At 41.3% G+C, this 26925-nt stretch overlaps 1 protein-coding gene across 1 annotated transcript in view; it reads right to left on the bottom strand.

Annotated features, from left to right (window-relative positions):
• CNOT1 (CCR4-NOT transcription complex subunit 1) overlaps positions 1–26925 on the bottom strand; it is a gene marked incomplete in the record, with an annotated part of 753971 nt that overhangs the window by 56034 nt on the left and 671012 nt on the right. Inside the window, 4 exon segments of the mRNA XM_053702424.1 lie at positions 2621–2753; positions 23621–23801; positions 23930–24079; positions 24352–24525. Coding sequence (XP_053558399.1) covers positions 2621–2753; positions 23621–23801; positions 23930–24079; positions 24352–24525 — 638 coding nt within the window.

Here is a 26925-nt window from a genome sequence, read left to right as displayed (position 1 = left end):
ATTCAGAAATGCTTGAGCTTTCACTGGATTTACTGGGACACGGGAAAGAAAAAATCTCTTTGCAGGAGGTCTCATCTTGAAACCAATTCTGTACCCTTCTGAAACAATGTTCTGAATCCAAAGATTGTGAACAGAATTGATCCAAATTTCTTTGAAAAAACGTAACCTGCCCCCTACCAGCTGAGCTGGAATGAGGGCCGCACCTTCATGTGGACTTAGAAGCAGGCTTTGCCTTTCTAGAAGGCTTGGATTTATTCCAGACTGGAGATGGTTTCCAAACTGAAACTGCTCCTGGGGATGAAGGATCAGGCTTTTGTTCTTTGTTGAAACGAAAGGAACGAAAACGATTATTAGCCCTGTTTTTACCCTTAGATTTTTTATCCTGTGGTAAAAAAGTTCCTTTCCCACCAGTAACAGTTGAGATAATGGAATCCAACTGAGAACCAAATAATTTGTTACCCTGGAAAGAAATGGAAAGTAGAGTTGATTTAGAAGCCATATCAGCATTCCAAGTTTTAAGCCATAAAGCTCTTCTAGCTAAAATAGCTAGAGACATAAACCTGACATCAACTCTGATAATATCAAAAATGGCATCACAGATAAAATTATTAGCATGCTGAAGAAGAAGAATAATATTATGAGAATCATGATCTGTTACTTGTTGTGCTAAAGTCTCCAACCAAAAAGTTGAAGCTGCAGCAACATCAGCCAAAGATATAGCAGGTCTAAGAAGATTACCTGAACACAGATAAGCTTTTCTTAGAAAGGATTCAATTTTCCTATCTAAAGGATCTTTAAACGAAGTACCATCTGACGTAGGAATAGTAGTACGTTTAGCAAGGGTAGAAATAGCCCCATCAACTTTAGGGATTTTGTCCCAAAATTCTAATCTGTCAGACGGCACAGGATATAATTGCTTAAAACGTTTAGAAGGAGTAAATGAATTACCCAATTTATCCCATTCTCTGGAAATTACTTCAGAAATAGCATTAGGAACAGGAAAAACTTCTGGAATAACCACAGGAGATTTAAACACCTTATCTAAACGTTTAGAATTAGTATCAAGAGGACCAGAATCCTCTATTTCTAAAGCAATTAGTACTTCTTTAAGTAAAGAACGAATAAATTCCATTTTAAATAAATATGAAGATTTATCAGCATCAATCTCTGAGACAGAATCCTCTGAACCATAAGAGTCATCAGAATCAGAATGATGATCATTTAAAAATTCATCTGTAGAGAGAGAAGTTTTAAAAGATTTTTTATGTTTACTAGAAGGAGAAATAACAGACATAGCCTTCTTGATGGATTCAGAAACAAAATCTCTTATGTTATCAGGAACATTCTGCACCTTAGATGTTGAGGGAACTGCAACAGGCAATGGTACATTACTAAAGGAAATATTATCTGCTTTAACAAGTTTGTCATGACAATTAATACAAACAACAGCCGGAGGAATAGCTACCAAAAGTTTACAGCAGATACACTTAGCTTTGGTAGTTCCAGCACTAGACAGCGATTTTCCTGAAGTATCTTCTGACTCAGATGCAACGTGAGACATCTTGCAATATGTAAGAGAAAAAACAACATATAAAGCAAAATTGATCAAATTCCTTAAATGACAGTTTCAGGAATGGGAAAAAATGCCAATAAACAAGCTTCTAGTAACCAGAAGCAAAGAAAAAATGAGACTGAAATAATGTGGAGACAAAAGCGACGCCCAAAAATGACGCCACATCCGGAACGCCGACATTTTTGGCGCAAAAGGACGTCAAAAAATGACGCAACTTCCGGCGACACGTATGACGCCGGAAACAGAAAAGATTTTTTGCGCCAAAAAAGTCCGCGCCAAGAATGACGCAATAAAATGAAGCATTTTCAGCCCCCGCGAGCCTAACAGCCCACAGGGAAAAAAAGTCAAATTTTTAAGGTAAGAAAAAATGAATGATTCAAACGCATTATCCCAAATATGAAACTGACTGTCTGAAAATAAGGAATGTTGAACATTCTGAGTCAAGGCAAATAAATGTTTGAATACATATATTTAGAACTTTATAAATAAAGTGCCCAACTATAGCTTAGAGTGTCACAGAAAATAAGATTTACTTACCCCAGGACACTCATCTACATGTTTGTAGAAAGCCAAACCAGTACTGAAACGAAAATCAGCAGAGGTAATGGTATATAAATAAGAGTATATCGTCGATCTGAAAAGGGAGGTAAAAGATGAATCTCTACGACCGATAACAGAGAACCTATGAAATAGACCCCGTAGAAGGAGATAACTGCATTCAAATAGGCAATACTCTCCTCACATCCCTCTGACATTCACTGCACGCTGAGAGGAAAACCGGGCTCCAACTTGCTGCGGAGCGCATATCAACGTAGAATCTAGCACAAACTTACTTCACCACCTCCATAGGAGGCAAAGTTTGTAAAACTGAATTGTGGGTGTGGTGAGGGGTGTATTTATAGGCATTTTGAGGTTTGGGAAACTTTGCCCCTCCTGGTAGGAATGTATATCCCATACGTCACTAGCTCATGGACTCTTGCTAATTACATGAAAGAAATAACCATATGAATATTGCTCCAATAAAATAAATCCGTCTTGCTTTCTTACCTAGTTATCTGTTCCTGAATTGCTTCAGTGTTTGCCTCAGCAAAGAGGTAAAGCATAGTGCAGCTGAAGTAGTGCGTGTGGCTATTGGGGTACCGTAGCTGATTTGCAATAGCATTCAAGAAGAGGTAACGACCTGTGGAGAAGATGTACAGGCATGATTGTTTCTTTCATGTTAAAGTATACAGAAGAGCTTACACCCTATGGTCAAATTATACTAATGAAAAACAAAATTTATGCTTACCTGATAAATTTCTTTCTTTCTTGACACGGCGAGTCCACGGAATCATCTTAATTACTGTTGGGAATATCACTCCTGGCCAGTAGGAGGAGAAAAAGAGCACCACAGTGTCATTCGGCAAAAGGAAAGGAGAGAAAGAAGTAACGCCAGGTGCAGAGGTGCTTGAGGTTAACATAAATACACTGTCTGAAAAAACAGGGAGGGCCGTGGACTCACCGTGTCAAGAAATAAATGTATCAATTTTGTTTTCTTTCTAATGACACGGTGAGTCCACTGAATCATCTTAATTAATGTTGGGAACTAATACCCAAGCTAGAGGACACAGATGAGAGGGACAAGACAGGTAACCTAAACAGAAGGCACCACTGCTTGAAGAACCTTTCCCCCTAAAGAACCTCAGCCGAGGCAAAAAATCAAAATTCAAAAATTTGGACAGGACATGCAGAGAAAACCAAGTTGCAGCCTTGAAAAACCGTTAGAGAAGTTTCATTTTTGAAACCCACAAAGAAGAGATAGTCCTAGAGGAAATAGATGTAATTCTCTCAGGAGACTGCTGCCCAGCAGTCTCATAACCAAAACCATAATACTTCTCAATCAGAAAGAAGGAGAAGAAGCAGAAGCTTTCACACCTAAACATTTCAGAGAGAAATAATCAGAGGGTAGAACCCCCCCCCCCCCCCCAAAAAAAAAAAAACACTAATGAGAAAACAGGAGCTCTACCTGAATTCAAACCCACAACCCTCCTGCTTCAAGAGCGGTGGAGCTAACCAATAGACCACATCTCCCTACCTTAGTTGCCTGAAAATAAAATTTCAAGCAGGCACAACCTCCAAGTTGAATAACAAATGTTCTTCCAAAAAGAAGAACTATGACGAAGAGAAGGAAAAACTAATTTCCTGATTAAATTTTCTGTCCGAAACCACTTTAGGAAGGAGCCTAATTTAGAACAAAGAACCGCCTCATCTGCAAGAAAAAGATAAGGCGAACCACACTGCAAAACAGAGTTCCAACACACTCCGAGCAGAAGAGAAAAACATAAAAAACCTTCCAAGATAACTACTTAATATCTAAGGAACATAATGGCTCAAAATGACCTTGCTGCAAAACTTTAACAAAGTTAACACTCTCAGTAGGAGCAACAGATTTAAAAGCACAGGCCTGCCTAGGCCTGACAAAAAGATTGCACATCTGGCACGTCCGCCAGATGCTTATGCAGCAAAAAAGAAATGGAGAAATCTGACCCTTTCGTGTAAAAAAGGACCAAGGCTAAAATCCTGATCCTACTTCAAGAGTAGCCCTGGATTTACACCAATAAAGATATTAACGCCATAGCTTATGGTAAATCCTCTGCAACAGGCTTGTAAGCCTGAACCATGGTCACAACAACGGACTCAGAAAAAAAAGAAAGTTTAGAGAGGACTAAACGTTCATCTCCAAATAGACAGCAAACAAAATTTAAATGAGATAAAGGACCCTGAAAAAAAACAGAATTTATGCTTACCTGATAAATTACTTTCTCCAACGGTGTGTCCGGTCCACGGCGTCATCCTTACTTGTGGGAAATATCTCTTCCCCAACAGGAAATGGCAAAGAGTCCCAGCAAAAGCTGTCCATATAGTCCCTCCTAGGCTCCGCCCACCCCAGTCATTCGACCGACGGACAGGAGGAAAAAACAGGAGAAACTATAGGGTGCCGTGGTGACTGTAGTTAGAGAAAATAATTCATCAAACCTGATTAAAAAACCAGGGCGGGCCGTGGACCGGACACACCGTTGGAGAAAGTAATTTATCAGGTAAGCATAAATTCTGTTTTCTCCAACATTGGTGTGTCCGGTCCACGGCGTCATCCTTACTTGTGGGAACCAATACCAAAACTTTAGGACACGGATGAAGGGAGGGAGCAAATCAGGTTACCTAAACAGAAGGCACCACGGCTTGCAAAACCTTTCTCCCAAAAATAGCCTCCGAAGAAGCAAAAGTATCAAATTTGTAAAATTTGGCAAAAGTGTGCAGTGAAGACCAAGTCGCTGCCTTACATATCTGATCAACAGAAGCCTCGTTCTTGAAGGCCCATGTGGAAGCCACAGCCCTAGTAGAGTGAGCTGTGATTCTTTCAGGAGGCTGCCGTCCGGCAGTCTCGTAAGCCAATCGGATGATGCTTTTAAGCCAAAAGGAAAGAGAGGTAGAAGTCGCTTTTTGACCTCTCCTTTTACCAGAATAGACGACAAACAGAGAAGAAGTTTGTCTGAACTCTTTTGTAGCTTCTAAATAGAATTTTAGAGCACGGACTACGTCTAAATTGTGTAACAAACATTCCTTCTTTGAAACTGGATTCGGACACAAAGAAGGTACAACTATCTCCTGGTTAATATTTTTGTTGGAAACAACCTTTGGAAGAAAACCAGGTTTAGTACGCAAAACAACCTTATCTGAATGGAACACCAGATAGGGCGGAGAACACTGCAAAGCAGATAACTCAGAAACTCTTCTAGCAGAAGAAATAGCAACCAAAAACAAAACTTTCCAAGATAACTTAATATCTATGGAATGTAAAGGTTCAAACGTAACCCCTTGTAGAACTGAAAGAACTAGATTTAAACTCCAGGGAGGAGTCAAAGGTCTGTAAACAGGCTTGATCCTAACCAGAGCCTGAACAAATGCTTGAACATCTGGCACAGCTGCCAGTCGTTTGTGTAGTAAGACAGATAAAGCAGAGATCTGTCCCTTTAGAGAACTCGCTGATAATCCTTTATCCAAACCTTCTTGTAGAAAGGAAAGGATCTAAGGAATTTTGATCTTATTCCATAGGAATCCCTTGGATTCAATAAAGAGAAGGGGCAACTCTTGAGGCTCAAAAAGAACTGCTCAGATCCGACTAAGTGGGAAGAACAAACCCAGGTACTAAAACAAAGATTCCTCGATAGAGGATATAAAGAGACACTACTGGAAGAAAAAATCAAAGAAGTCCAAGCCATTGATAGGAAAACCCTCCTAAAATATAAAACCAGAGACAAGACAGTGACATCTGAGGACAATATAGATGTCCCTTTTATCACAGAATACTGTGAAAACAAACACATCATAGAAAAGATCTACAGAAAGCACTGGCCACTTTTAAAAGACGACGACATTTTGGGAGAACTTCTAATGCCACACCCGAAATTTATCTACAGGAAAACGAACAATTTAAAGAACAGACTAGCCCCGAGTGTTCCTAAACAAAAAATGGGTACAGTGGTAGGCCAATACAACAAGAAGATTAAAGGTTTTTTCCCGTGCCCGAATTGTAAGGCGTGCAGAAATGGCTGGAAAACAACCTCATCTTCATCTGTGCACACTAGAGAAAAGTTTATGATTCACAATCTGATAAGATGTGGTGATCATAATGTTATATATCTCATCGAATGTCCTTGTAAATTACAATATGTTGGACAGACTTCCAGGCAATTGAAAGACAGAATGAGGGAGCATATACTATGTATAGAGAGAAAAAGTGTAGATACAGCACTATACAAGCACTTTACAACTAAGCACGGAGGAAACATCAGAGATATGAAGTTCTGTGGAATAGAGATAGTGAGAAAAAATTGGAGAGGGGGTAACCACGAACATAAATTACTTTTACATGAGTCCAAATGGATATTTACCCTGAATAGCTTGTATCCAAAGGGCCTAAACAATAAAGAAGATCTCTCACACCTGTTCAGTCTCACAAAATAAAGCTTAACCATTGGTTAGTAGAGACACCCACTCCCCTATTCTCCATCTAATCGCATATCACCTCCATTCAATAAGTGTAGGCTCACTGTAAGCATAGACTCTCCTCTGTAAGACTGTAGATCTGGATAACTCATTTATGTGCACATCAGATAAGAGGCCTCCACTGTCTTCTCAGCCTTCACCCATTTTTGGAGCATCTCATATAATAGCCCGATCTAGATTTTATGGCCCAATTTGCTTTTTAGACTTTCTATATACAATGTTTTTAAAGACAGTGTTTTTAAACACAGTGTTTTTAAATATAGAGATTTTTGTAATATAGAAATTTACGGCTATAGAGATAAAAAAAAAAAAATTTTTTTAAAGGATTTTAATTGAATCTGGGGTTATTAGTTATTTTAAAGTATTTGTCCACAATCCTATTGGGACTGAAACTGTCTGATTATGATCTAACACCATGTTTCGACATGAGCTATGAGCTACTATTTGCACTAACTGGCACTTTGATTTTAGGAGGCACCCATTACAATTCAGCCAACATTATATATATGGCAAGTTTGGACTTCACTAGTATAACCATCAATTTGATTTTGATTAGATGCTGTTTTATACACCACATATTGGTTTTTACTTTTAACGGATCGTATTTTTAATACGTTTTTAATAAGATTGCATTTTTATTAGATTTTTATCAGATTGTATTTTTATTAGATTGTATTTTTTATAGACTGTTTTTAATGGATTATATTTTCGAACTGTTCAACATATCAGTATGTGTCTGTATTAGATTATACGAGATATATCAAGATGTGATATAAGTACATTAATTATTCACTTGTAACACATTAACTACAGTGAGATGCACACACGATCCTGGTAAACTATTGACTTATGTACCCAACATGTTACCCACTATATTCAGATATTATCTAAAGGCAGCTGAGATTGCTAAATCTGGTCCCTATGACTTTACGTCAATAAACACCGGAACCGGAAGTATTAGACAACGATACCGGAAGTGAAAAATTGGTGCAAAGAGCAATAAGAAAGGACGCTATATGCACTATACCCATTAACTAGCCAAAGCACAGTTAGAGTGGAAACTTGACATTACACAATGTGTCATGGTTTAAGGTTAGAATGATCAACACTCATAAGCAGCGAAAATACAAAACAACACAAACCGGAAGTGCTATAAAACAGCGATACCGGAAGTGAAAGATAAACCGGAAGTGCTATAAAACAGCGATACCGGAAGTGAAAGTTGCACCTATGATACTAACATATAGAGATAACAGAAACATAAATCGGAAGCTTCTAATTTATCTATAAATAAACAAAAGGGGATCATGTTTAATAAACAAATAGAGAGTCATTTCAAGCAAGACACTAAAATTCACTCATAGGACATAAGCCATAATTAGTATACAGAAGGGAAACCGGAAGTCAACACAGTAAACATTAGCGAAACCGGAAGTGTAGGTCGATATCAATCTAATCAACCTTAAAGATGCTAACCAAGGGCTTATATGTAAAAGCAATAGCCCAGACAGAATTGACCCTGAGAAAACAGTAACAGTAAGTAGTTAAAATAATTTTTTTTCTTAATAGCACGATTTAAATCGAAACATTTTGCCCATACCCATAATGCACTTAACAGGAAGGGGCGTGGCCTATTAGGTTTTGGCGCCCAAACATCAATTACAGCTCTTATAAATTGCCTTAGCTTACTCACAATGTTAGTCTTGATAAAGGCCAGGAGGATATGGCCGAAACGCGTCGAATGATTTGAGTAAGCATAATACTGATATATCCACTGAACAGTTTATATATATTATAGTATTGTTTGTTTTCTTTGCAGGTTTTTGCACAGTTTTATTTTGTTTTATTGTATCCAACTGGGAGACAACTTCACTGCACAGAATCCACTATATCATTTTGGACACTTATTGATTAACTTTTGAAAGACTAATTTCTTTTTGTTTCACCAATTTGAGGATTTCCACATTTTTTGCAAAGTTACTTATATTTTCTTCACATTTGGGATCACAGGATACACACTATTTTGGAATTTTTCTGAATCGGATATATAATATAGACACTTTTCCTTTTTTTCACACCATTATCTGTTTGGATAAATACAATCATAAGAACACTCATCAATATCCGGATTGTACCATAGAGTACCACCCATACTAAGACACTTGGCCTATCAGGTCATTCATTGTCAGACGTTTTTAGGTGCACCAGGTCATTTTTACTTTTATTTTTATTTTTATTATTTTTTCAGATTTTATGTCATTTTCCACATTTCGTTATTGTACATGGATCCATGATTATTTATGAATGTGTAATATATCTTTTTGACTGTATGTTTTAGAAGATCACTGATATTTTTAACCGATTGTGTGGAATAAATATTGATATACATTTTTAACTTGTATACCCATTTTAGCATATATCTTTTGTACATTCACTCCATAACTACTAGTAGGAGGACCCACATTGTGGGCTACAGTTGTCCCCCTTTCCCTTCCTCAGCCTACTTTGGCGCTCACCTCCACCCCCTATCGATCTCAATCCCTTGGATTCACACCAGCAGATATATCTTTTCCATATTTTATGGTAAATTTTTCTAGTTACCGGTTTTCTGGCTTGAACCAGAGTATCTATCACAGAATCTGAAAACCCACGCTTTGATAGAATCAAGCGTTCAATTTCCAAGCCGTCAGCTGGAGGGAGACCAGATTTGGATGTTCGAATGGACCCTGTACAAGAAGGTCCTGTCTCAAAGGTAGCTTCCATGGTGGAGCCGATGACATATTCACCAGGTCTGCATACCAAGTCCTGCGTGGCCACGCAGGAGCTATCAAGATCACCGAGGCCCTCTCCTGCTTGATCCTGGCTACCAGCCTGGGAATGAGAGGAAACGGTGGAAACACATAAGCTAGGTTGAAGGTCCAAGGCGCTACTAGTGCATCCACTAGAGTCGCCTTGGGATCCCTGGATCTGGACCCGTAGCAAGGAACCTTGAAGTTCTGACGAGACGCCATCAGATCCATGTCTGGAATGCCCCATAATTGAGTTAATTGGGCAAAGATCTCCGGGTGAAGTTCCCACTCCTCCGGATGGAATGTCTGACGACTCAGATAATCCGCCTCCCAGTTTTCCACTCCTGGGATGTGGATCGCAGATAGGTGGCAGGAGTGATCCTCCGCCCATTCTATTATATTGGTCACTTCTCTCATCGCCAGGGAACTCCTTGTTCCCCCCTGATGATTGATATAAGCAACAGTCGACATGTTGCCTGATTGGAATCTTATAAATCTGGCCTTTGCTAGTTGAGGCCAAGCCCTGAGAGAATTGAATATCGCTCTCAGTTCCAGAATGTTTATCGGGAGAAGATACTCTTCCCGAGACCATAGTCCCTGAGCTTTCAGGGATTCCCAGACCGCGCCCCAGCCTGCTAGACTGGCGTCGTTTGTGACGATGACCCACTCTGGTCTGCGGAAGCTCATTTCCTGGGACAGGTGGTCCAGGGTTAGCCACCAACGGAGTGAATCTCTGGTCTTCTGATCTACTTGAATCACTGGAGACAAGTCTGTATAGTCCCCATTCCACTGTTTCAGCATGCACAGTTGTAATGGTCTTAGATGAATTCGCACAAAAGGAACTATGTCCATTGCTGCAACCATCAACCCTACTATTTCCATGCACTGAGCTACGGAAGGACGTGGAATAGAATGAAGAACTTGACAAGCGTTTAGAAGTTTTGACTTTCTGACTTCTGTCAGGAAAATCCTCATTTCTAAAGAATCTATTATTGTTCCCAAGAAAGGAACTCTTGTCGACGGAGACAGGGAACTTTTTTCTATGTTCACCTTCCATCCGTGAGATCTGAGAAAGGCCAGAACGATGTCTGTATGAGCCTTTGCCTTTGAGAGAGACGACACTTGTATCAGAATGTCGTCCAAGTAAGGTACTACTGCAATGCCCCTTGGTCTTAGAACCGCTAGAAGGGACTCGAGTACCTTTGTGAAAATCCTTGGAGCAGTGGCTAACCCGAATGGGAGGGCCACAAACTGGTAATGTTTGTCCAGAAATGCGAACCTTAGGAACTGATGATGATCCTTGTGGATAGGAATATGTAGATACGCATCCTTTAGATCCACGGTAGTCATAAATTGACCTTCCTGAATTGTAGGTAGAATCGTTCGAATGGTCTCCATTTTGAACGATGGAACCCTGAGAAATTTGTTTAGGATCTTTAAATCCAGAATTGGTCTGAAAGTTCCCTCTTTTTTGGGAACTACAAACAGATTTGAGTAAAATCCCATTCCCTGTTCCGCCGTTGGAACTGGGTGTATCACTCCCATTTTTAACAGGTCTTCTACACAATGTAAGAATGCCTGTCTCTTTATTTGGTTTGAGGATAAGTGAGACATGTGGAACCTTCCCCTTGGGGGTAGTTCCTTGAATTCCAGAAGATAACCCTGAGAGACTATTTCTAGTGCCCAGGGATCCTGAACATCTCTTGCTCAAGCCTGAGCAAAGAGAGAGAGTCTGCCCCCTACTAGATCCGGTCCCGGATCGGGGGCTACTCCTTCATGCTGTTTTGTTAGCAGCAGCAGGCTTCTTGGCCTGCTTACCCTTGTTCCAGCCTTGCATCGGTTTCCAGGCTGGTTTGGTTTGTGAAGCATTACCCTCTTGTTTAGAGGATGCAGAATTAGAGGCCGGTCCATTCCAGAAATTGCGAAAGGAACGAAAATTAGACTTATTCTTGGCTTTGAAAGGCCTATCTTGTGGGAGGGCGTGGCCCTTTCCCCCAGTGATGTCTGAGATAATCTCTTTCAATTCTGGCCCAAAGAGAGTTTTACCCTTGAAGGGGATATTAAGCAATTTTGTCTTGGAAGATACATCCGCTGACCAAGACTTTAGCCAAAGCGCTCTGCGCGCCACAATTGCAAACCCTGAATTTTTCGCCGCTAATCTAGCTAATTGCAAAGCGGCATCTAAAATAAAAGAATTAGCCAACTTGAGTGCGTGAACTCTGTCCATAACCTCCTCATACGGAGTCTCTCTACTGAGCGACTTTTCTAGTTCCTCGAACCAGAACCACGCTGCTGAAGTGACAGGAACAATGCACGAAATGGGTTGCAGGAGGTAACCTTGCTGTACAAAAATCTTTTTAAGCAAACCCTCCAATTTTTTTATCCATAGGATCTTTGAAAGCACAATTATCCTCGATAGGAATGGTAGTGCGTTTGTTTAGAGTAGAAACTGCCCCCTCGACCTTAGGGACTGTCTGCCATAAGTCCTTTCTGGGGTCGACCATAGGAAATAATTTCTTAAATATAGGAGGGGGGACAAAAGGTATGCCGGGCTTCTCCCACTTATTCACTATGTCCGCCACCCGCTTGGGTATAGGAAAAGCGTCGGGGTGCACCGGAACCTCTAGGAACTTGTCCATGTTGCATAATTTTTCGGGAATGACCAGGTTGTCACAATCATCCAGAGTAGATAACACCTCCTTAAGCAGTGCGCGGAGATGCTCTAATTTAAATTTAAATGTCACAACATCAGGTTCAGCCTGTTGAGAAATTTTTTCTGAATCTGAAATTTCCCCATCTGACAAAACCTCCCTCATGGCCCCTTCAGATTGGTGTGAGGGTATGACAGAGCAATTATCAGCGCCCTCCTGCTCTTCAGTGTTTAAAACAGAGCAATCGCGCTTTCTCTGATATGCAGGCATTTTGGATAAAATATTTGCTATGGAGTTATCCATTACTGCCGTCAATTGTTGCATAGTAATAAGCATTGGCGCGCTAGAAGTACTAGGGGTCTCCTGCGTGGGCAAAACTGGCATAGACACAGAAGGAGATGATGTAGAACTATGTCTACTCCCTTCATCTGATGAATCATCTTGGGCAATTTTACTATCTGTGGCAGTACTGTCCTTACTTTGTTTGGACGCTATGGCACAATTATCACATAAATTTAAATGGGGAGACACATTGGCTTTCATACATATAGAACATAGCTTATCCGAAGGCACAGACATGTTAAACAGGCTTAAACTTGTCAATAAAGCACAAAAACCGTTTTAAAACAAAAACGTTACTGTCTCTTTAAATTTTAAACAGTGCACACTTTATTACTGAATATGTGAAAAAGTATGAAGGAATTGTTCAAAATTTACCAAATTTTCACCACAGTGTCTTAAAGCATTTAAAGTATTGCACACCAAATTTCAGTTACAGTTTTAACCCCTCTACAGTCCCAGCTACAGCCTTTGCTGCGACTTTACCAAACCCAGGGGGGAATACGATACCAAATGAAGCCTTCTAGGAACCTTTCCAACTACTTTCAGATCCACACACATGCATCTGCATGTCTTGCTCTCAAAAGTAACTGCGCAGTAATGGCGCGAAAATGAGGCTCAGCCTACAACTGGGAAGGCCCTTCCTGACTGGAAAGGTGTCTAACTCAGTGTCTGACGTTAAAAAACGTTCCCCAAGCTTATAAGTGTGAATTTCAAACATAAACATGTATAAAATGCTCAAATAATGCAATCGATTTTGCCCATAAAAGTGTCTACCAGTTTTATAGCCCATATTAAGCCCTTTATTCTGTTTGAGACTAAGAAAATGGCTTACCGGTCCCCATGAGGGGAAATGACAGCCTTCCAGCATTACACAGTCTTGTTAGAAATATGGCTAGTCATACCTTAAGCAGAAAAGTCTGCTAACTGTTTCCCCCAACTGAAGTTACTTCATCTCAACAGTCCTATGTGGAAACAGCAAACGATTTTAGTTACTGCTGCTAAAATCATCTTCCTCTCACAAACAGAACTCTTCATCTTTTTCTGTTTCAAAGTAAATAGCACATACCAGCACTATTTTAAAATAACAAACTCTTGATAGTAGAATAAAAAACTACAACTAAACACCACATACTCTTAACCATCTCCGTGGAGATGTTGCCTGTGCAACGGCAAAGAGAATGACTGGGGTGGGCGGAGCCTAGGAGGGACTATATGGACAGCTTTTGCTGGGACTCTTTGCCATTTCCTGTTGGGGAAGAGTTATTTCCCACAAGTAAGGATGAAGCCATGGACCGGACACACCAATGTTGGAGAAAAGGTCCCTACTCAGAGGCAGACTCCAAGGCAGAAGAGATGACATCTCCTCTAGGTCTGCATATCAGGTCCTGCAAAGGCCACGCATGGAAAAATAGATCAGACGCTCTCTCCTGATTGATACAAGCAATGACTTAGGAAGGAGGACAACCAGAGGAACAGGCATGTCAGACTGAACACAGAGGAACAGTCAGAGCATCCATCAAAGTGACATGAGGATCTCGCACCCCATACCTCTACCACTAGGCAATCTGCCAAGACGTCATCAGAGCCAACTCCAACACCCCCATTTGAGGGTTAAGTTGGAGGACACCTCTGGAGAGTTCCAACTCCCCATGATGCTACCCAGTTGTCCACTCCTGGAAAGTGGATGACAAAAAACAAAATTTATGCTTACCTGATAAATTTATTTCTCTTGTAAGGTGTATCCAGTCCACAGATTCATCCATTACTTGTGGGATACCAATACCAAAGCTATAGGACACGGATGAAGGGAGGGACAAGGCAGGCGCTTAAACGGAAGGCACCACTGCCTGTAAGACCTTTCTCCCAAAAATAGCCTCTGAAGAAGCAAAAGTATCAAATTTGTAGAATTTAGAAAAAGTATGAAGCGAAGACCAAGTCGCCGCCTTACAAATCTGTTCAACAGAAGCCTCATTTTTAAAAGCCCATGTGGAAGCCACCGCTCTAGTGGAATGAGCTGTAATTCTTACAGGAGGCTGCTGGCCAAAAAGAAAGAGAAGTTGCTGAAGCCTTTTGGCCTTTCCTCTGTCCAGAGTAGACAACAAACAATGCAGATGTTTGACAAAAATCTTTAGTAGCTTGTAAATAAAACTTTAAAGCACGAACCACGTCAAGATTGTGTAATAGACGTTCTTTCTTTGAAGGAGGATTAGGACACAGTGACGGAACAACAATCTCTTGATTGATATTCTTATTGGATACCACCTTAGGAAGAAACCCAGGTTTGGTAAAAAAAACTACCTTATCTGCATGGAAGATCAGATAAGGGGAATCACACTGCAAGGCAAATAACTCTGAAATTCTTCGAGCAGAAGAGATAGCTACCAAGAACAGAACTTTCCAAGATAAAAGCTTGATATCTATGGAATGCAGAGGTTCAAACGGAACCCCTTGAAGAACTTTAAGAACTAAATTTAAACTCCATGGAGGAGCAACAGGTTTAAACACAGGCTTGATTCTAACTAAAGCCCGACAAAACGCCTGAACGTCTGGAACATCCGCCAGACGCTTGTGCAAAAGAATAGACAGAGCAGAAATCTGTCCCTTTTAGGAACTAGCTAACAATCCCTTCTCCAATCCTTCTTGGAGAAAAGACAATATCCTTGGAATCCTGACTTTACTCCATGAGTAACCCTTGGATTCACACCAATGAAGATATTTACACCATATCCTATGATAGATTTTCCTGGTGACAGGCTTTCAAGCCTGAATTAAGGTATCAATGACAGACTCGGAAAAACCACGTTTTGACAAAATCAAGCATTCAATCTCCAATTAGTCAGACGCAGAGAAATTAGATTTGGATGTTTGAAGGGACCTTGAAGTAGAAGGTCCTGCCTCAGCGGCAGAGTCCAAGGTGGAAAGGATGACATGTCCACCAGATCTGCGTACCAAGTCCTGCGTGGCCACGCAGGAGCTATCAAAATCACTGAAGCTCTCTCCTGCTTGATCTTGGCAATCAGACGAGGGAGCAGAGGAAACGGTGTTAACACATAAGCCAGGTTGAAAGACCAAGGCGCTGCTAGAGCATCTATCAGCGCTGCCTTGGGATCCCTTGACCTGAACCCATAACAAGGAAGCTTGGCGTTCTGACGAGACGCCATGAGATCCAGTTCTGGTTTGCCCCAAAGTTGAATCAACTGTGCAAACACCTCCGGATGGAGTTCCCACTCCCCCGGATGAAAAGTCTGCCGACTTAGAAAATCCGCCTCCCAGTTCTCTACTCCTGGGATATCGATAGTTGATAGATGGCAAGAGTGAACCTCTGCCCATAGAATTATTTTTGAAACCTCCAACATTGCTAGGGAACTCCTTGTTCCCCCTTGATGGTTGATGTAAGCTACAGTTGTGAGGTTGTCCGACTGAAATCTGATGAACCTGACCGCAGCTAGCTGAGGCCAAGCCTGAAGAGCATTGAATATCGCTCTTAGTTCCAGAATGTTTATCGGAAGGAGTGTCTCCTCATGAGTCCACAAGCCCTGAGCCTTCAGGGAGTTCCAGACTGCACCCCAGCCAAGAAGGCTGGCATCTGTCGTTACTATTGTCCAATCTGGCCTGCAGAAGGTCATACCCTTGGACAGATGGACCCGAGATAACCAACAGAGAAGAGAATCCCTGGTCTCTTGTTCCAGATTTAGTAGAGGGGACAAATCTGTAATCCCCATTCCACTGACTGAGCATGCAGAGTTGCAGCGGTCTGAGATGTAGGCGGGCAAACGGCACTATGTCCATTGCCGCTACTATTAAGCTGATTACTTCCATACACTGAGCCACTGAAGGGTGAGAAGTAGAATAAAGAACACGGCAGGAATTTAGAAGTTTTGACAACCTGGCCTCTGTCAGGTAAATCTTAATTTCTACAGAATCTATCAGAGTTCCAAGGAAGGAAACTCTTGTGAGAGGGATAGAGAACTTTTTTCTTTGTTCACTTTCCACCCATGCGACCTCAGAAATGCCAGAACAATGTCCGTGTGAGACCTGGCAACTTGAAAAGTCGACGCCTGTATCAGAATGTCGTCTGAGTAAGGGGCTACTGCTATAGCCCGCGGCCTTAGGACTAGAAGGGACCCTAGAACCTTTGTAAAGATTCTTGGTGCTGTGGCCAACCCGAAGGGAAGAGCCACAAACTGGTAGTGCCTGTATTGACCCTCCTGGATCATAGGAAGAATGGTTCGAATAGTCTCCATCTTGAAGGATGGGACTCTGAGAAATGTGTTTAAGATTTTGAGATCTAAGATTGGTCTGAATGTTCCCTCTTTCTTGGGAACTACCGATTTGAATAAAAGCCCTATCCCTGTTCCTCCTGCGGAACTGGGTGGATCACTCCCATAACTAGGAGGTCTTGAACACAATGTAAGAATGTTTCTCTCTTTATCTGGTTTGCAGATAAAAGTGAGAGATGAAATCTCCCTTTTGGGGGAGAGGTTTTGAATTCCAGAAGATAACCCTTGGACACAATTTCCAATGCCCAGGGATCCTGGACATCTCTTGCCCAAGCCTGGGCGAAGAGAGAGAGTCTGCCCCCTACTAGATCCGTTTCCGGATCAGGGGCTGCTCCTTCATGCTGTCTTAGAGGCAGCAGCACGCTTCTTGGCCTGTTTCCCCTTGTTCCAAGCCTGGTTAGGTCTCCAGACTGGCTTAGACTGGGCAAAAGTTCCCTCTTGTGTTAGAGGAAGTTGAAGCTGCGCCACTCTTGAAGTTTCGAAAGGGCCGAAAACTAGACTGTTTGGTCCTTAATTTGTTGGACCTGTCTTGAGGAAGGGCGTGACCTTTTCCTCCAGTGATGTCAGAAATTATCTCCTTCAGTCCGGGCCCGAATAGGATCTGTCCTTTGAAGGGAATGTTGAGAAGTTTAGTCTTTGAAGTCACATCAGCTGACCAGGATTTAAGCCATAGCGCCCTACGCGCCTGAATAGCAAAACCTGAATCTTTAGCCGTTAGCTTGGTTAAATGAACAACGGTGTCAGAAACAAATGAATTGGCTAGCTTAAGGTCCCTAAGCTTGTCAATAATATCTTCCAACGGGGTTTCAACCTGTAGAGCCCCCTCTGAGAGGACTCAAACCAGAAATCCGCGGCAGCAGTGACTGGGGCAATGCATGCAAGAGGCTGGAGAATAAAACCTTGTTGAATAAAAATTTTCTTAAGGTAACCCTCTAATTTTTTATCCATTGGATCTAGAAAAGCACAACTGTCCTCGACAGGGATAGTGGTATGCTTAGCTAGAGTAGAAACTGCTCCCTCCACCTTAGGGACCGTCTGCCATAAGTCCCGTGTAGTGGCGTCTATAGGAAACATCTTTTTAAAAACAGGAGGGGGAGAGAACGGTACACTTGGTCTATCCCATTACTTAGTAATATTTTCAGAAAACCTTTTAGGGATTGGAAAAACATCAGTGTAAGTAGGTACTGTATAGTATTTATCCAATCTACATAATTTCTCTGGGACTACAATAGTGTCACAGTCGTCCAGAGTTGCTAAAACCTTCCTGAGCAATACGCGGAGGTGTTCAAGCTTAAATTTAAATGTAGACATATCAGAATCAGATTGAAGTATCTTCCCTGAATCGGAAAAATCACCCACAGATTGAAGCTCCCCTGCTTCAGCTTCATTATATTGTGAGGGTGTATCAGAGATAGCTACTAAAGCGTCAGAGAGCTCTGTATTTATTCTAGTCCCAGAGCTGTCTCGCTTTCCTTGCAATCCTGGCAGTTTAGATAATACCTCTGTAAGGGTATGATTCATAACTGCCACCATGTCTTGCAAGGTATACGCAATGGGCGCGCTAGATGTACTTGGCGTCCCCTGAGCGGGATTTATAGGATCTGACATGTGGGGAGAGTTAGACGGCATAACTTCCTCCTTGTCAATTTCTTCTGGTGATAAATTTTTTAAAGCCAGAATATGGTCTTTGTAATCTATAGTAAAATCAGTGCATTTGGTACACATTCTAAGAGGGGGTTCCACAATGGCTTCTAAACATAATGAACAATGAGTTTCCTCTATGTCAGACATGTTTAAACAGACTAGTAATGAGACCAGCAAGCTTGGAAAACACTTTAATAACTGAACAAGCAAAAAATAAAAACGGTACTGTGCCTTTAAGAGAAAAAAACAATCACAGAAACTGCTAAAACAGTGAAAAAAGCAGTAAATCTTAAGAAATTTTTACAGTGTGTATAATAGGCTGAAAGAGCATTGCACCCACTTGCAAATGGATGATTAACCCCTTAGTTTCAAAACCGGATCAAAAAAACGATATAAACGTTTTTAAACAGTCACAACAAACTGCCACAGCTCTACTGTGGCCCTACCTGCCCATACGACGACTTTGGAAGGCACAAAAACCCTTTAGAGAGGTCCTAAATGTTCAGGGGACTCCTTCAGGGAAGCTCGATGTCTCAAGCTGCAAAAACTAATGGAAAATAGGCCCCTCCCAACCTGTACTCACAGTGAGAGGGCCTTAAAAAACTATCCCTAGGCAAAATCTAGTCAGCCATGTGGAAAAACTGGGCCCCAGAATAAAGTTTTATCACCAATATGAAATAAACGTTTATACACCTCAAGCAAACGTTATATCTATTCAGTAATGTGAGTAAATAATAAAAATATTACCCTTTACAGCAAGCATGATACCAGTCGTTATTAAATCACTAATCAGGCTTACCTTAAATAAATCAGGCACTGTCAGCATTTTCTAGCTTATCTCTCTAGAAAAATTTAAAACTGCACATACCTCAGAGCAGGAGACCCTGCACGCTATTTCCCCAGCTGAAGATACCCATCTCTTCAGTTATGTGTGAGAACAGCAATGGATCTTAGTTACAACCTGCTAAGATCATCAAAGACCACAGGCATACTCTTCTTCAACTTTCTGCCTGAGGCTAAAATAGTACAACTCCGGTACCATTTGAAAATAAACTTTTCATTGAAGATAAACTACATTAATGCACCACATCTCTCTAGCTGCTTCCCTTGTCGAGAGCTGCAAGAGAATGACTGGGAGGTGGCAGTTAGGGGAGGAGCTATATAGACAGCTCTGCTGTGGGTGATCCTCTTGCAGCTTCCTGTTGGGAAGGAGAATATCCCACAAGTAATGGATGAACCCGTGGACTGGATACACCTTACAAGAGAAAAAAACACAACAAATGAGAGCTTTCGCCTAACGAACAATCCAATTCACCTCCAACATGACTAAGGAACTCAGAGTTCCTCCCTTGTGGCTAATGTAAACCATTGGAGAGGTATTGTCTGACTGGAATCAAGCTAAGGACAACTGAGGCATAAAACGCTCTCAACTCCAAAATGTTAAAGTGATGGTAAATTCAGCCAAATTGCTCCACATATTTGTAAAGGTCTTATCCTAACTAGCATATCGATATGCTTTTTTATTAATCAATTCATAAGCAAACTGAATAATTTTACTTTTATTCCTGCTACTTCACTGTATTGAATTCAGCCTCTCTAAGATTTTTGAAGTTCCTTCTTTGAGTGGCATGTATTCTAGCCAATCAGAGCCTCACCAAGCGCCCCATGTAAAAAAGTCTATCTGCACGCTCCTGTGCTCAGAACGCTGTCATCTTACTGAAATGCGCATGCGTTACAAGCAACTTACGCTATTTGCGCAACAGAGTAAGTTGAAACCTCGTAGATGAAAAAACAAATTATGCTTACCTGATCATTTTCTTTTCTTCAGATGGAATGAGTCCACAGCTGCATTCATTACTTTTGGAAAATAAGAACCTGGCCACCAGGAGGCGGCAAAGACACCCCAGCCAAAGACTTAAATACTCCTCCCACTTACCTCATCCCCCAGTCATTCTGCCGAGGAACAAGGAACAGTAGAAGAAATACCAGGGTGAAAAGGTGCCAGAAGAAAATAACAAACGCCCCCCAGAAAAAAAACGGGCGGGGAGCTGTGGACTCTTTCCATCTGAAGAAAAGAAAATTATCAGGTAAGCAAAGAAAACCCTACCACAGACAGCAAAACATCCACTAAGCAGAGAACGCAGCTCAGGAGTAACCAAAAATCCACCAGCCCTACTCCATATCCTGAACATGGAGGACCAAAGGAACCTCAAAAAGGCACACCGTACTACAAGGACCAAAGGTGAACATAGAGTATTGGTAAAAATCTGCCAACACACAGATAAAGTGCAAATGGTTGTGACTGATTTCAAACTGCAACCTTCCGCTTGCTATGCAGCCAAGTAACCCACAGGCCATTAAAGCTGGCTGTCAGGTCTGAAGGACAGGGGAACAGAAATAAACCTAAACACCAGTCCCCAAAAAGAGGACGGAAAAAGATGGACTCAGCCACCCAACGGAGCTCAGGTGCCAACCCAAGAAGTCCAAGAGAATCCATAGGAGAGGAACAGAGAAAATACAATAGAAGAGCCTCAGAAGCCCCAGCACGGCACTCCATGACAGTCTCTAACATGGAGACATCATCACCCTAGAGAGCGGAAGCTTTCCTCTAGAGGATAAAAAAACTCCTGTTCCAACAACCTGCACACAGAACAGCCAACCTCCAGAGAGAGGAAACCCCACCCTCATAAGGAGGACAAACGACCCCCCCGAAGTGAAGAAGAGTACGGAAGGAACAGCGCACAAGCTCATAAGACATGAAACTATAGGCTGAGGAAACAAACCCAAATGACATCATCTAGACGTCAGAGGAACATCGAGGAATTGACCCAAAAAAGAAGTAGAGCACACCTCAGATAAAAGGACACAGAAATCCTAGCCAAGCCTTCTAGACTGAATGTCATAGCCTGTGTTCCCTGGAAAAACTGGATCGCACCGAACCAGCTACAGGATCGTAAGTCTTCCGGATATCCGGAAGAACCACAACAAAAACTATAGGCCTGAGTAAAAACTATAGGCCTGAGTCCCAGATCGTTAGAGCAAACCCCCCAGGGAACATAACGGGACTAACCCGGAAAATGGGAACAAGACACACTCTGAAATCCCAACCCAAAAGGGAAGATGACACTCCAAAGGGAGCTAAAGTATGACAGTCGCACAAGTGGCCTATAGCCCACTAAGGTGATAAAATAACGCCCAGAAAAAAACTTTGAGGACAAGATCACCCAAGGAGTGAACAAAACTAAGGCTAGTCTCCATAACCTCCTCCGGAGTAGCAGAGGACCAAACCCAAGGAAAAAGAATGCAGAGCATCCTAAACGCTGGTATAAACCCCTAAGCGAAGCTTGGAGAAGGAGACAACACGGCCTACTATCCACTTTCTTTCAAATTTTCATTTCTACAAAATTTCAAAATAATATATATATATATATGAACAGAAATACACAGTGAATAGGAGAAAAACATTTCTCATCCAGCAAGAATTTTATCTTATCAATAGAGCACTGATCAGCAAATAAATCCCTGCGTAAGAAATTAGGCTCTTGGATATAAAAGGAGAGTGCTGTTCTCTATAACTAGAACCTTTATTTTATAAAATAGAGGCATTAGCACCGAGTATAAACATATTTTGTACAGTATATTTCTAGCAACAATTCTCAATGCCGCAAAGGCAAAAGGAACAACCCCTATGGCTATATTCACAGTGCGATATATACCACATCCGACAGAACCTTAATCAAGGATACGGAACTAATCAATAACTCCATGCCGGACAAACGAGGCGGGTTAAAAAATTAATACACAGACATGGTGCCGCTCCGAAAATTTGAAGGAGGCGTGGCCAAAATCGGCACAGAATGGAAGCTTGATTCCTCTCCCTCATTCCGACTACTCAATTAGAAGGTGTTCCCTTCCCATAGAAGTTTCTTAATCATCACTTACCTGTCGATCTACACTGGCATAGTCGAGCAGTTTCCACTCCTTACCACTCAGTTAAGCATTTCTAAGAGCGGGGAAGGAGGATACAAATGTGTGCTCAGTCAAAGTTACAAAAACATGTACGCAGCCTCTTAGAAGGGCGCCATTCGCGCTCTCCAAACATTTCAGTCTTAAACACTCATGCACTAAACGGGGCTGCTAAGCTTACATGACAACGTTAGTGCCGCATATTTTAATCCTGTACATAAAAAAAAATCTCCCAAATATAGACATATACAATCTGAGCCCCAAATACAGTTAACCCCTTCCTAGCTATGAAGGTTAACCCCTAAGTCTCCAACATATGCAATAAATTGCCTGCCAACTGCCTCCATACATAAAGGATTTTGTCTCAAAAATCATAGGGTCTTAACCCCTTTAGTGCCAGCCTTCTATCCCCAGAATAACAAAAGGCATTTACCTGCATTCTAGCCGTCCGGCAGTCAGACGACTCACAAAGTATGAGAGGATGCCACTCCTCACAGAGACCTGTGTAAAAAGAAAGACAGAGTAAACCTACTCAGGCTTTCTATACCAAGGCAGCAACATGTTAGGAAAATGCAGTAAAGCACACTTTACAAGTTCCTAACTGCTTTAAAGCTACCACAGCCCTGCTGAAGAGACTAACGTGGAGTACAGCTAGACCCAATTATGATGGAAGATCAGAGCAATCTTGCCCGGACTTCAAAATAAAAAAGTCTTGATAGAAGAATCTTAATCAGGACACCTAATTACTTCACCTCCTGCTTGCACTAGAGGCAAAGAGAATGACTGGGGGATTGTGGGTAGGAAGTGATATTAATCAGCTTTGCTGGGGTGCTCTTTGACTCCTCCTGCTGGCCAGGAGTGATATTCCCAACAGTAATTAAGATGATTTCGTGGACTCAGTGTGTCATTACAAAGAAACATATACATTTGAGAAAAGTGCACAGGTATTAAATTGTTTTCTTCCTTATAAAATGTGGCTGAATTTTGTCCTTGCATCCACCCACTGATATTAGGATTATAAAATCTGTAAATACTACCTGTCAGACTTAAAGCAGTGCCCAAGACTAGTTTCTACTAACTCCATAAAAGTATAAAGGGAATGAGTAAAATTAAAAAATATCTATGAAATAAATTTACCAGTCATATTTTATTTAATTGAGAAAGACAGTTGTGAAAGTGTTGTGGGGAAAAAAAACTGATCTAAGCAAAGCAAAAAGTGCTTTCCCAGAGTTTATATAAAACAAGACAAGACACTATTTAAGCCCTTTAAACAACATAATTCAGATGTATCATACAATATATTTTGTAAAGCAACAGAAGCCATCTTACCTTCTGTGTCCAGGTCCACAGCGAGGTTCTGGAAGATGTCCATATGAGCAGAGTGTGTAATGGTGCTCATAGAGGGAGTGCTACCTTTGTTGTGGATATGAGCAATCGCTTGAGTACCCACATAAAGAACCAGTGCATTGATCAGCTGGATGTTGTAACGGTTTCCGGGTTCATTTGACACCTTAGGAATATAAAAAAATATTTTAAAAAAATTCCACACTAAAATTCCAGATAATGCAGTTAACAGAACTAAAGTCAGACGTTTTACATCAAAAGTATTCAAAACAAAAAGTACAGCTTACAGCTTACCTGCAAGTTACTGCGCAGCTCAGAAAGGAAAGTGACAGGAGAACGTGTCTTAAGGTAGGAATCTAAATCTTTCTTAAACTGAGGAGGCATCACTCCCGTAAAGTTTGTGAGTATCCGAGGTGCAATGTTAATCTCACTCAACATGTCCACCTGTAAGAATAAATTTTTTAAGGAAAATGTGTAGCCTAAAAAAAAGTTTTAATATAAGAAGACTGTTTTTTTTTTTTTGAAGGCGCACACAATTTTATCACAGAGTAACTAAATTTATCAAATAGAGTGTTGTAGACTTTTCAAAATCAGCTTTTGTATGAAAGCAAAATGTACTTTATTTCCAAGCGATATTTTGCTGTGTGTTTGCTCATTTATGGTCCCAGTAATTTGTAAAATATTTAAGATATTTCATGGCATTCTCTGAGAGATACCTTTAGATTTGGTGTGAAAGGATCTGGAAGTCTCATGTTTCGTGGGAAGGCACTCAGAATCAGATTCCTAAGCTGGATGCAATTGGGTGGAATCACATCACAGAACCCATAATGATAGTCACAAAGGAACTCTGGGAAATCATGAAGGAGCACAAGCAGCACACGAAGAGTGCCCTGTAAAATACAATAAGAACAATTTTTTTTATCAATCAGAACAAAACATCCAACACAAAAAAATAAATAAAATATATATATATATATATATATATATATATATATATATATATATATATGTGTGAGCAACTAATACAAGAACAAATATGGACACACAGGAATTAGACTTTGAACTTAAAACGTATTTGGGTGTGTCCACATACAATGCAACAGCTACTTGTTGGCAAAGATGGATAGAAATGAATTCATGCATACCTGATAAATTAATTTATTTCTTGGTGGTGAGAGTCCAAGAGTCATTACTCCTGGCCCCTAGGAGGAGGCAAAGATTCCCGAAACTCAAAGAGCACTAAAAAAAACCTCTCCCACCTCACAAGTGAATCAGTCTGAAGTATAGTCAAGCAGGGAGAAGGAAAGGAGAGGGGGGGGGGGGAAATTGTACACAAACTACTACGAGAAAAAAAATCTATAATTAAATCTACCAAAAATATGGGCAGTTTTTATGGACTCTCCTAACACTGAAAGAAATTAATAATTTAAGCATAAATTATATTTTCTTTCATAAAAACAGAATTTATGCTTACCTGATAAATTACTTTCTCCAACGGTGTGTCCGGTCCACGGCGTCATTCTTACTTGTGGGAATCTCTCTTCCCCAACAGGAAATGGCAAAGAGTCCCAGCAAAGCTGGCCATATAGTCCCTCCTAGGCTCCGCCCACCCCAGTCATTCGACCGACGGACAGGAGGAAATATATAGGAGAAACCATATGGTACCGTGGTGACTGTAGTTAGAGAAAATAATTCATCAGACCTGATTAAAAAACCAGGGCGGGCCGTGGACCGGACACACCGTTGGAGAAAGTAATTTATCAGGTAAGCATAAATTCTGTTTTCTCCAACATTGGTGTGTCCGGTCCACGGCGTCATCCTTACTTGTGGGAACCAATACCAAAGCTTTAGGACACGGATGAAGGGAGGGAGCAAATCAGGTCACCTAAACGGAAGGCACCACGGCTTGCAAAACCTTTCTCCCAAAAATAGCCTCCGAAGAAGCAAAAGTATCAAATTTGTAAAACTTGGCAAAAGTGTGCAGTGAAGACCAAGTCGCTGCCTTACATATCTGGTCAACAGAAGCCTCGTTCTTGAAGGCCCATGTGGAAGCCACAGCCCTAGTGGAGTGAGCTGTGATTCTTTCAGGAGGCTGCCGTCCGGCAGTCTCATAAGCCAATCGGATGATGCTTTTAAGCCAAAAGGAAAGAGAGGTAGAAGTCGCTTTTTGACCTCTCCTTTTACCAGAATAGACAACAAACAAAGAAGATGTTTGTCTGAAATCTTTTGTAGCCTCTAAATAGAATTTTAGAGCACGGACTACGTCCAAATTGTGTAACAAACGTTCCTTCTTTGAAACTGGATTCGGACATAAAGGTACAACTATCTCCTGGTTAATATTTTTGTTAGAAACAAAGTTTGGAAGAAAACCAGGCTTAGTACGCAAAACCACCTTATCTGCATGGAACACCAGATAGGGCGGAGAACACTGCAGAGCAGATAACTCTGAAACTCTTCTAGCAGAAGAAATAGCAACCAAAAACAAAACTTTCCAAGATAGTAACTTAATATCTATGGAATGTAAAGGTTCAAACGGAACCCCTTGAAGAACTGAAAGAACTAGATTTAGACTCCAGGGAGGAGTCAAAGGTCTGTAAACAGGCTTGATCCTAACCAGAGCCTGAACAAATGCTTGAACATCTGGCACAGCTGCCAGTCTTTTGTGTTGTAAGACAGATAAAGCAGAGATCTGTCCCTTTAGAGAACTTGCAGATAATCCTTTCTCCAAACCTTCTTGTAGAAAGGAGAGAATCTTAGGAATTTTTATCTTATTCCATGGGAATCCTTTGGATTCACACCAACAGATATATCTTTTCCATATTTTATGGTAAATCTTTCTAGTTACCGGTTTTCTGGCCTGAACCAGAGTATCTATCACAGAATCTGAAAACCCACGCTTTGATAGAATCAAGCGTTCAATCTCCAAGCCGTCAGCTGGAGGGAGACCAGATTTGGATGTTCGAATGGACCCTGAACAAGAAGGTCCTGTCTCAAAGGTAGCTTCCATGGTGGAACCGATGACATATTCACCAGGTCTGCATACCAAGTCCTGCGTGGCAACGCAGGAGCTATCAAGATCACCGAGGCCCTCTCCTGATTGATCCTGGCTACCAGCCTGGGAATGAGAGGAAACGGTGGAAATACATAAGCTAGGTTGAAGGTCCAAGGTGCTACTAGTGCATCTACTAGAGTCGCCTTGGGATCCCTGGATCTGGACCCGTAGCAAGGAACCTTGAAGTTCTGACGAGACGCCATCAGATCCATGTCTGGAATGCCCCATAATTGAGTTA

Source organism: Bombina bombina, chromosome 1 (genome assembly GCF_027579735.1).
Source record: "Bombina bombina isolate aBomBom1 chromosome 1, aBomBom1.pri, whole genome shotgun sequence".
Taxonomy (NCBI): domain Eukaryota; kingdom Metazoa; phylum Chordata; class Amphibia; order Anura; family Bombinatoridae; genus Bombina; species Bombina bombina.
The sequence above is the reverse complement of the archived record's forward strand: the minus strand, read 5'-3'. Positions and strand labels throughout refer to the sequence as shown.